The sequence below is a fragment of the Saccostrea cucullata genome, unplaced genomic scaffold (assembly GCF_032062105.1).
Source record: "Saccostrea cucullata isolate Sc308-1 unplaced genomic scaffold, CSIRO_AGI_Scuc_v1 ctg5838, whole genome shotgun sequence".
NCBI classification, from domain to species: domain Eukaryota; kingdom Metazoa; phylum Mollusca; class Bivalvia; order Ostreida; family Ostreidae; genus Saccostrea; species Saccostrea cuccullata.
Genome location: NW_026919849.1, coordinates 265 through 12,554, shown reverse-complemented (window position 1 = coordinate 12,554; position 12,290 = coordinate 265). Strand labels below are relative to the sequence as shown.

The 12,290-nt window shown below is 34.5% G+C and overlaps 1 protein-coding gene across 4 annotated transcripts; it reads left to right on the top strand.

The window, feature by feature from the left end:
- The first annotated feature begins 2,050 nt into the window (after positions 1–2,050).
- Positions 2,051–10,147, top strand: LOC134239275 (uncharacterized). 4 transcript variants are annotated; one of them, XM_062721469.1, is made up of 6 exons: positions 2,051–2,162; positions 8,057–8,128; positions 8,364–8,500; positions 8,962–9,047; positions 9,297–9,400; positions 9,620–9,851. In XM_062721469.1, exons 3-6 carry the CDS (start codon positions 8,392–8,394, stop codon positions 9,690–9,692), a joined length of 372 nt encoding a protein of 123 aa, XP_062577453.1. In that variant the 5' UTR covers positions 2,051–2,162; positions 8,057–8,128; positions 8,364–8,391; the 3' UTR covers positions 9,693–9,851. The 4 variants fall into 4 exon arrangements, 3 of the variants coding, with proteins under 3 accessions (XP_062577453.1, XP_062577445.1, XP_062577436.1); XM_062721461.1 differs by lacking the exon at positions 2,051–2,162 and adding an exon at positions 6,532–6,593; XR_009986195.1 differs by lacking the exon at positions 2,051–2,162 and adding an exon at positions 10,078–10,147 and having other exon boundaries at positions 7,662–8,128; positions 9,620–9,783.
- The last annotated feature ends 2,143 nt before the right edge of the window (positions 10,148–12,290 follow it).

The window sequence follows — 12,290 nt, the reverse complement described above, 5'->3', positions numbered from 1 at the left end:
TGCAAACTCTATCAGTTTTTCCGAGTGTTTACAAGGCGGGTACATGTACACGAAAGTGTTTGACGCATGTGTCTTCAAAGCATGCAAATTCAGATTATTATGTAGCACAGGTAGCTGACCTGTCAATCAAATCAGGGGTTTCTTGAAAATATATTGGTCATAGGGATATTCTCACACCTATCGGAGTTTCAGCCTAAACGATGATATATACATAAATTCAAGAATTCACCGACTGATCATGACACGAGTCATTTCCTGTTTATTATACATTTGTGTATACATGCAGCATGCTGTCATGCAAAATTGTACATTTTGTGGTAGCTGATATGAAAATATCAGAAGTGTAAAATAATAGTGAACATTCAATAAAAACGGTTTTTACTGCATAACATATGTTGAGCATAAACATAAGCATAAGGTTACTTAAGTTCTACGAAATTTTGAGCTAATTATTCAGTTAAAATCAAGTGAAAACTGGCGTTGACATTCGACTGCTTTTTAAGTACCCATTGCAGATTACTGTAATTCATGATATCTCAAGTATAGTGACCCACCCCCTCCCAAAAATATGTAAGTAAATTGTTTATTATAGTGACATGTGTTATACAGTACAATGTCAATGAAAAACATGTAAAACATGCAATTATAATATCCACACACCCGGCCCATCGGACCTATATGTCACTTTTAACAAAATATATACACAGATATTAAGCATGGCGTTTTTTTATACAACAGAGATTGCCTGTGCATGTATGAAAGGTATAAATATTTTTACGTCTGCCTAGGAAAATTTGTTTAAAGAAACATGAGAAAGGTTACAGCGTTAGTGCAGTGTCTATGGAAAGGCAGCTTCCAAGCGTGTAATCGGTGTAAATCTGTGAACCCAAATAGTAGTAACGAAGTGCGCGATTCTGTACCATCTCAATGCAGTGATAGTTTCGAAGACCCCATATTTCACTACAATAGTCCCAAACTGCCGGTGCTATACAATTCAGAAAAAGTTTTTTCGAAAGTTGAAATCCCTATTTCTTTATATGGACGAATTTTTGAAACCATCCGAAAGCACGTCCACCTGCTTTTGACAAAGTATCGGCATTATTTTAGAAACTAGGGTTTTCATGGAATATAACACCAAGGTATTTGTAATCAGACATGTATTGTAGAATATTATCGTTGAGTTTAAACTGGAAATCATTGCGGGATCCTCATTTACGGAAATGCACTGCACTACTGCTGATTTTTCATATTTATACACGAGCAACTATAAGTCAAATATAACCTCCGATTTTATGCAATATCAAATGTATATATTATAGATTATCTATATATGTTTTAAAGTTGGGGGAAGATGAAGCATATATTGTATACATTACATACCTCTGGGCTCTTTTGTAATATTATTAAAGATCATTGTGACAGTGAGGAACTTTTTTATTGAAAATACATGATTTAGTCTATCTTCCATGATTTTGCCCCTTGCATTTCATGTTTCATATGACACACACATTGTGTGTTTCTTTCTTTTTTTTCTTTCTCTCCCTTTTCATATTCTGATTATGTACTTCATATTCTTGCACCTCTGACCTGAATTGATGTAAATTAATATATAATAGTTTTTCATTATCCTCATCATGTATTAATTAAACCAACAAAAATTATCATGTGCATTTACAAGTTTTCATTTATTACTTTAATAACAAAATAAAAAGTTATGCTAAATTATTAATCATTAATAGTAAAAGGTGTTATTTATTTTTCTAGAAATGGCAGTCTCTTTAAATTATAATGTTGGATTAAATTTTCAATATATTCACTTTTTTCAAATCAATATTCATATAGTTACATTGAATTACTATTTTATTCCTTCTGTTTATGATACATAGGTAAAATAAGGTATATAAACCAAAACCAAACTATAATTTTATTCAAAACACATTTAACACCATTATTGTTTTATACCTAATTGTAAAATGTGTGCAAAACGGAAACACACCGCTGGGAGTCATAAAAAAATTCAACATTAATTTACGTTACATTTGTAGGTGAGGTTCGACGTGGAGTAGCGCCGAGTGGGCTAGCTGGGATTACTAAAGAAGTACTAACAGTGTATAATATACACTGTTACGCACGCCTGAACTTCAACGATAGCCCTAAACATGGTAAACAGCAACAGGGCTAAGTCAGTCAACGTAATGTTAGGGGAGGGATTCATTGCTATAATTGAATAATAATTAAAAAAAATCTTTTCCCAAATTATTTTCATCCTTTCATAATTATACCATGTTTCTTCAACATTCAAGAAATAGTTATATACTTGACATAATTACGGTACTAGGATTGCGGAATGGTTTCTTGCCCAACCAATTATGAAATAATTAATTTACTCCTAACAGAGACATATAAGAAATATTTTATGAAATTTAAATCTGTTACAATTATTCCAAAGGTGTAATAATGTCAAAAGAAATCAAGTCCAAGATATTAATTTTTTTTCCATTTTTTAAAAATTGATAATCGAGTGAACGTGTTATATTCAGTTACCTGCGCAATTATAATCGGCGATAAATTTCAGTTTTGGACTATCTCAGTATAATGTGAATATAGTAGACAGAACATGATGATGAGCAAAGAAAAGGCAGGTTTTAGATTGCTAACGGATCGAAAGAGTAGTGGCTAAAATATATCACAAGAACCAAAGAGTACAATAGCGGAAAATTAAAAGCTGTATAATTTGTCATCAGAAAGCACGATTTTTCTCGCGGAAAACTGTTTTGAATGGCGGAAAAGTGATACTGCGAGTCTCAGTCCTATAGCTTTCGCTGAATATTCATCGATAGCCACAGGACTGGATGAGGGATAAAAATGAAGTGAATCTATTAGACCCCCTACCCTGATAACCATATGCATATGAACGATGGACATCGATCTTCTTAAACACGTACACTGTATAGACATATTTTCTCAAAACATATTAAAGATAATTATCTTATTTTATCTAAAAAGTTATTGAAACTTCAAATTTCTGGACGGGTTTGAAAACCTTTTTTTAAGGAGAGTTATCACAAGGTGGAACAAAATTAATATCTAATCAAAGGCAGGAAAAATTAACAGTCTGTTTTGTAATTCAGTATATTAGCCACGACAGGTATAAGTGAGGCCATTGGAAAGAGCGTGTCAAAGGTCATCTTGATTATTCGTTAATGTGTAGGGCTGTTAGCTGTTCCCGCCCTATATCTCTTCTAATGTAATTTTTTTCGTTATGGAATCTGGTAAGGTATGCTAGTAAATATTTCACGGTTACCTAAACGGAAATTACTTTCCTACAGGCCTGTAGTCTGATCGATTCTATCGTTGTAAATTTAAGGACACACATCTTTTATTCTTAAAAAGAGTAAATTAATACAGCATGTCGGTGAATTAAAATAAAATATTGGAAAACGTAGATCAAGACATGTTTGTAGTAGTTTTTGACAAACTTCACATCTTTTTATAATGATATCAACAGAAACTGCATAACAATACAACTATACAATTAATTCTTTTTATAGATTGCCTTTAGTTAGCATAGGGTAACTTCAAAAGCCGTAACGGTTGTTCTTGAGGAAAACAAAATCATGTGAAATACCGGTATTTAAGAAAATTATTTTGAGGATAAATTTATTTTAAATCAGTAATGAAAATTGAAATCTTTTAAAGTTCTAAATAGTTGTTCTTTCATTGAATGTCTTAAAATAAATGTAGGTTATTTTATGAATATGTTCTCTTGTGTAACTTATGAATTATTATACAATAATTTTTAATGATTGAATTAAAAAAACCCACACAAATTGAATCATCATCTTGCGGAGACTGTGTGTGTACATGCACGACAACAGCCCATTGTTCCCTTTGGGTAGGAAACCCTCTCAAATCACATAGAATATACAAAAAATACACAGCGACAGGTGTCTTCCTGACACGTGTCTACCCCTGATATGACACGTGAGGACAGGTGCCCGTAGTTACACAGACCGTAACAACGTTTGCAAAAGACATTGTGGGTTTTTTTTTGCCCGAGGCGGGGGGCTTCCCAAGAAATAGAAAAGACAAACAAAACAAATAGATAAATAAATAAAGGAAAACCTAGCAAACAACAATTATCTTAATATCTTAAACAATATGTACTATAGCAAAATACTAGTAATATAATACTCAGACCCCACCCTATTCGATGAATGAGTTTTATCAGATCATGCAGTTTACATTGATTTCTATATAACTATACTTACTCTTCTTTATTTTGTTTTTTAATCAATTGTCGCAACTTATTTTATTTCTGTATGACTGATTTCTATGTAACTACACTTATTCTTCTCTATTCCAATTCACGCATTCGATATATGAGTTTACCAACACTAATGTAATAAATAAAATTTAAATTAATTTGCGTTCACGGTCATTACATTTTATCACACAAAAATATACATTCATTTAGTTATTCTAACTGTTTGAAGGGAAAACTTATTATTTAGATTCAGGAAATGTACGTGTACACGTTTGAATAATAATATAATGTATATCCAATAATGTAATCGTACTTTACATAATAAAATATTAATCAAATTAATTAAATGTACGAAGGAACTTCAAGGATATGCATGGCAATAACAATCTGAGAATAATCTAATTTTTCTGTAATAATGCTATGTTTTGGAAGCTCCTTCCACACATTTTGTTTCCAGAAAATACGCAAATTCAAGCATTAAATGTAAATTAATGTACCGAACAGAAAACTTAAGTGTCAGGAATCCCCCCCCCCCCCAATTTAGAACGTGGTGCATACATTAGGTGTTTTTTTTTTTATTCATTTCTTGTTTTTGGTTGTTTGTTTGTTTGTTTGTTTGTTTTTTTTTTGCTTCTTAATTGTTTTGGGAGGTCCCATTCTTATATGTGATTCTATGCAAGAATGCTGGGGACACCGACCTGGGACCCCCCCCCCCTTTCTACAATTGCTGGATCCGCCCGAGGTCTATATATACTAGTACATTGTATATAGTCCCTTCATGGTAAAATGACTAAGATCAGTTCCTTCAAATTGTTTATTGCTTATTTGATGTAGAGGTTTTGAGACAATTATATCAGCTTTTATTTTGCGTTAGATGCATAACTGTAGCTCCCCGAAAAAATATTTTGAAAGACCGGAGAGCTACAGTCAGACCCCCCCCCCCTTTCCATCTGCATTCTACATGAACCTTTCTCTTCGTCATTGAATATGAAATATTGAAATATTTTATACATACTTCAAAAAGTTAGTTACTTCTGAAGATGGTCCAAAAATGGTATAGTAAGTTAATTAAACTTCGCCAGAATCTTCGATCCTTGCATGTTACTTTTAAATTGTGGGTGGTCAGGTACACGAAGGAAAGCAAATATACGCAAAAATCTACAGATCTAGCGAACAGAAAGGACAGAGTTTTTTCTTCAAATTATTAGACGTATAAATATCTTTATTACAGAAAAATCTTTCTCTTTCCTTCTCTCTCTGTGTACAAAAATAAAGGGGTTGGGTGAGGTTCCAACCACCGACCCCCCCCCCCTCTGGATCCGCCTGGCAATGATATGGGCCCCTGTTTTTACAAACTTTGCCCAGCTTAGTTTTTTTTTTATTTTCACGCAAAACACGGAAACGCGTTTTTTTTTGTTTTTTTTTTGAATCATGTGCAGTTTGTTTCCTTGAAAATGTGATTTACAACTTACGTATAGTAGTTCGCTATAACACATCCTCCCATGAAAATATTTGGTTTTACTATTCAAAATAAAACAAGAAACACAGAAATAATTCCCTTTATGTAGCATTTTCAACTTTCTGAGCATTTGTAAGTTCATTTTTTTAAAGTAAATTCCAAAATCTATATTTTCAACTTCGGTAGGTCTTATTTTATAACAATATAAAACACAAATCAAACAGAATGCAGTTTGTAAATGGTATGATACCTGTATAAATTAGAAAAAAAAAACCCTGTATCCTCTCCCCCCCCCCCCCCCCCCCCCCCCCCCCCGGGGGCATGAAATATATACACCGTACACCGTGATATGATCCAACTTTTACAACTTTGGTCCTGTGCCTAGTAAATTTTATGTACTTTGTGAATAAATAAAGGTTTTGGACAGGAACTTTTTTTTCATTAGGAGGCTAAGTGCACTCGAGGTGTTTATAAACACAGTGAAAACACGTGGATTTGAAATGCAAAGTGGAAAAAGTCCGAAAATGAAGCTAATGTGACAGGTAATGTTTAACACCTTCTGCTAAATATTTTTTCATGTAAACAAATACCTGATTTTTAACGATTTTTTATTCTATATAGAATTAATAGTGAAAACAATTACACGGTGTAAATCATTGAATATAGTGTACACCGTGATATGATCTTGATTTAACTTGTGTGAATTACTCCATTAACATCACCACCAAAAACTTTATTAAAAAAAGACTAAGACCAAAAGTTAAGGGAGAATTCATGAAGTGCTCTTGATTTAACTTGTCAAACATCACCACCAACTTGACTAAGACCAAAAGTTAGCAGACGGAAGTGCCTTGAATATGTCAAACTGTAAGTACGGTTAGCATGGTTCGTACCGTGCAAACAGATTAGCACAACTTGCACACGTTAGGCCACATTCTGTCACATAACAGTCTATCTGATAACATTTTGATTGAAAAAATAGGGCTATCTTGTCAGTGTAAGAATTTTAAATAAGATTTGTTCAGATAATGGCACACTATTTAAAGGGGAGTTCATAAAGAAATATGTATATTTGTAGCCATCTTTCAAAAATCTTCCCAAGAACCATTCATTGGCCCATAAAAGTTTAAACTTATGTGAAACATTTATTACATAGTGTAGATTCAAGTTTGTTCATATCATGACCCCGGGGATTAGGGTGGGCCACAATAGATCAAAGTTGTACATAGGAATACCCTGTATTTTTTTTTATTAATCTTTTATCAAGAACAACACAGATTTGATCAGTCATATTGATATGGAAGTATTATCATCCAGTACAGATTCAGGTTTGTCACAATAGAGAATCAAAGTCTTACACAGCAATATATATATATAAAAAATGTAAAATCTTATTTTTGAGAGAAGCAAAGCCATGGTTTAATCCTTTTGATATGGAAACATCCTCAGGTAGTGTAGGTGGATTTTTCTTGTTCAAATCAATGCAATCATGACCCTAAGGGGTAGGATGGGGCCACAGTAGGGAATCAAAATTTTACATATTAGGAATACCTAGCAAACTGGGTCTTCAGATAACGTCAACTAAAAAGTAGGTCACAAAGACTTACATTTTGAATTTTGTGGTTATATTTAAATATTTCCATTTCTAATTTTTTTCTCTGTGATAACTCTTTGAAAGTAAGGGGAGTTTATTTTTTTATAATTCTGCCAGAATGTAAATTAGGCAGCCAGGTCGATAGGTCAGGAGCTATGCATGCAAATCTCGTGCGCATCTGTCTCTGTGTCTGATGCTAAGGAGGCCAAATAATATGCATATAAATCTCGTGCGGCTGTCTGTGTGTTTGACGTGATTTGGCGAGGACTACCGTATTGAAATTGGCATGGGATTCCTCGTGTAATTTAAATCCATTAGTCTACATTTTCAAAGTCTAAGTCTACAATTTTATTTCACAATGAAATGGAAATATAAGGAATCACTGTCTAGTTAATATAGTATGCCAGGGACATCAACGATAGTGGGAAACATGGGGTAATTTATGCATAATGGGCTTAGCCCGTTATGCAAATTATCCCATGTTTCCCACTATCGTTGATGCCCTGGCATACTACACTTACTAGACAGTGATTCCTTAAAGGTCTTACGCAAGGAAATAGCATCAAAATGAACTTAGTCAATTGAAGTTCCATATATATAGAGATGATCTTTTTTTTCTTTTTTCATTTTTGGCAATTTGTTTTAGGCCTACAGTAATAAAATTGGACTCATGTACTAGGAACATCATTTCTTTAGCAGAATTATCCCACTGAATTAAAAGGAACTCTTTTTTCAGGTGCGCATGATGCAACTTCCTTGATGATGTGTAGGCTGTTTGTCAACATGTGAATCCAACGTGCATTTCTGGGTAGGTATGTTTACTGTCGATTTTCTTTCTTAAAAGCTGCATAAGGCATATTTTTTCTGATCTCCAATTTTTGTTTAAGCATTAATCTTTATTTTCTCTTTCATGAATTTTCTGCTGAGAGTGTAATAAATTAAATAATTTAATTCAAGCTATATAATAGTGGAATTATTTCCTTGTGTGAGATTGGAAGAGGAACAGGTAACTCTCATTTTCATTAAAATTTCTCTGATTTCAGGTGTTGTCTCCCCTTGAAAAGATCAATAATGGCGGATAAACAATGCGGCATGCAGTCTGGTCACCAACGGACAGTTTTGACACTGTATACCTGTATTTCTACCAATTACCTCAGTAACCTTTGTTGTGATCACACAGGTAAGAAAAACAAGATTTTTAATTCAAATAATTTTAATGAGCTAAATAATTAAGAATATAACATTTTTACATGTACAGACTCTCTCGTATAAGAAAATGTCACATTTTACACTTATAATAATACATTATTTACATGTCCACATTTTCCCCATTTACACAGTTGAAAATAATCAATGCATAATGTACCATAAAACAATTATTACATGTAAGATAGTTCACAAAATATATTTTAAGTACAAATTTTATACATTTGAAATGCATGTACATATCATCAATCCCCTTTCAAAGTCTTACAACTTCCTTTTTAATTTTGGATCTGTTAATGATTTACTGTAAGTGTCTTTAGATTTTTTATCGTACAGCCAATATCTTTTAGATCTGTAGTATTTTCATTGAAATTTATATTTTAAAAGTTTTTGTTTCATTTTAAAGTAATTTTGTCTATTTTGTTGTTGTTTTAGATGATGGACCACTCTACTCTCTTTTACAACAGGTGCCCCTACAGATTCACAAAGTTCCAGTGTTGAGTTTCCATGACCCCTATTCAGTGAGTGCACAACTTTATGTATTCTACTTTCAAAATTTCTACTACTTGTAATACATTTTGGATTTGATTTTAAATATGCCCTATTTACAGATTCAGAATTTTGTGTACAAGTTGATATTTGATTCTATCAAGATTACTTTGTCCTAAAGTCAAATTTATACAGTCCTTTAACATACGTTTGTCTTTTTCTGTCATGTTTAATTCAAAGTCACTAGGCAACACTGAAGATTTCCACTTATTGCTTTTCAGTCCAAGACAGGAAAAGGAATAGAGTTGACAGGACTTCTTGCACTGTCCCTGGTAGCAGTTTATGAGGGAACCAACCACAGTAGACATAGCACGCTTCATCAAAGGTAAGTCGCCGGAGTAGTGTTTGTAGCAATTCTCGTACTTTGTCCTGCATCGAAGCTTCAGGTCCAAGGCAGATCTTCTCTGCATGGATTCTCTTATGGCCTTGGTTCTTCCCGGAAACGTGTGACTGCTGAATGGAGCTTTAGCACTCTGTTTTCTTTGAGAGTCAAAGAAGTGACCCAAGTCCTTAATGTTTTCAATCAAATGTCCTTGTTTTTCAGATGCACCAGATGCAGCGGCTTTGTCTCCATCACTGGTGAAATGGGATATAAGTGGCTGGTCATCACTTTGTAACTCACCAACACAATTAGCAACCCATCTCTTCTTGTCTCCAATGGTGGTCTCCGGAGGAATGGTTGCAGTGCAGTCTTCTTGTCTTGGGCAGGTAACTTCTTTTCCTTTGCTTCGTAGGTGTGCGCCTTTCTTACATAGTTTATTCCCACAGAAAACTGCTACCACATTCTTCCTCTGAGTTACGGTATATGTCAACTGGGTGGCAGCTTGGAATGAGGTTTTCCCAATGGCACTGAAGGTTGCATTATTGTACCGAGCATCTCCTTTGCCTCTGATGGGGGTATCTGGAAGTCCACATTTTTCATTAAGTTCTTGAATATTTTGCCGAATTTTCTTCATACTGTTTTTATTTACATCGGTTATAATTTTCCCCACTTTGTTTCAGGTCTGTTGCATATTGGCAGCTGACGCTGGTTCAATATTTGCACCAAGAAGCATACTACACATACCCTCTGTTGTAAGACTGGTACCCAGGTGACCGACAGCCATGGCCACATTCAGCTGTGCAGCTCTTTTCCCCTGCCAGATCTTCTCACCTTTCAAAAGCTTTTCTCGGTGACTGGTATAGTGGCACTTCTTACATCAAATGGAAAGGATCCATGCCAGGTATCGTTTTTCCTCCCCATGGCCCAGTCCAGTGGACCATCACAGTCTGGAATATATAGGTTCTTTAAATGCATTGTTCCACAATTTACTGGTCTTTTCTTGGTGAAGTACTTTTGAATTTGGGTCATCCTGACACAGATTCCATGTAGGTTCAAGTTTGTTCACAATCATGAAACTTCAATCTCGCTGGGGTTTTCCATCTATAAGTTGGGCATTAAAATGGCCGAAACTCTTCTTTACTTAGTTTCTGATGGGGAGATATATGGTGGTCCCTAAAATTTTTCATTAAAAAATCTTCTTGCAACCATTGGGCCAGGAAAGTCCTTCATACTGTGGAATCATTAATGTAGATTCAAGTTTATCCCCTCAGGGCTTTGTTCCAGGTCTTTTACATTGGGATATATAGGGAAACTGACTCTGGTTCTTTTTGCACCAAGAAGCATAAATACCCTCTGTTGTAAGACTGGTACCCAGGTGACCGACAGCATGGCCACATTCAGCTGTGCAGCTTCTGTGGCCCTGAACACCTGGATGGTGGAAAATCCCTGATGTGCTCAGGTGAGCGCTGTGGCCCCTGGGCCTCTTGTTCATTAAGTTCTCTTCTTCATACTGTTTTTACTGTATAATTTTCCCCACTTTGTTGCAGGTTGTTACATAAATGGCAGCTGACGCTGGGCATCGTTTTTTGCACCAAGAAGCATACCACGCATACCCTGATTGTAAGACTGGTACCCAGTCCAGTGGACAGCCATGGCACAGTCTGGAAACTTCGTGCCAGTCTTCTCTTTAAATGCTCGGTGACTTATAGTTCCTTACAAAATTTAGCAGTCTTTTCTTCCATACAGTTTGAATTTGAATGGTCATTGTTCCACAATTTAGCAGTCTTTTCTTGGTGAAGTACTTTTGAATTTCACAGATGTAGGTGTCCACTGGCTGGACTTCACTTGGCCTGGGTTGTAAAAACTTCATCTCACTGCTTCGGCTCTTTCCATCTATAACTGCAAAAAACCCATTTTTCTGTGGCCGTACAATGTCCTTTTCTTTACTTAGTCTTCTTATGGGAACTAGAGATTGGACTGGGCTGGTCTCTCCCTATTTTCTTCTGGCCTTTGTTGTGAGGAATACTTCGTTTTTTGTATTGATGTTGATGCAACCATTTTGGTCCTTTTTGTGGCATGGTAATTATATATACTGTATACTATTGTATGAGTAAGTATTGTAAATTTTTGTGTTGTTTATTCACTTGTAGAGAAACTTCACTTTTTCTAAGAATATGCTATTGTATGTGGTGCACATTTGTAAGTATTGTAAATTTTTGTGTTGTTTATTCACTTTACTAACCGAGCCTGCATATTCTTTGACTCTTATAACAAAACTTCCTTCTTTGATGACTGATTGAAAAGCCTCATCACCCCATAGTGGCCACACTGCTTAAGAACCCCATTTTCTTAATCACCAGCCATTAATCAGTGATCACTGTTGTCAAGGCTCCAAGGTACATTATTGAAGTCTCTATTGACACCATTTTTTCCAGTCTCTGACTTTGTTTTAGAATTTAGATTTTCACTTTTTTGCTAATTAATTCCTTAAAAATCAGTTAACTTCCTGTTTCTTAGCTAATTAGAGCTCATTAATTAGAGTTGAAATTATGTTTTAGCAGATAGCCAAAAACTACAATATTTCAGCTTTCATTTCATTCAAATCTTTTTTCTCAATGATTCACACATTGAATTTTTCCAAGTTTTGAAATTAATATATTTGTTGTCTCTTTGGGAATTTTTTATTCATATTCTGACCCCAACATTTGCCTAAAGGTAGTTGGCCATATCTTTTGAACATTAGATACCAGGACATTTATACTTCATATTTGTATTTTTGTGGAAAGACCTTTCATTAGATATTAACAAGCTTGACCTTTTTACCTTGACCTACGAGATTCCATACTTATGAAGAAACTTTAACCTTGGCCATAAGTTTTGAATGGTAAGGGAT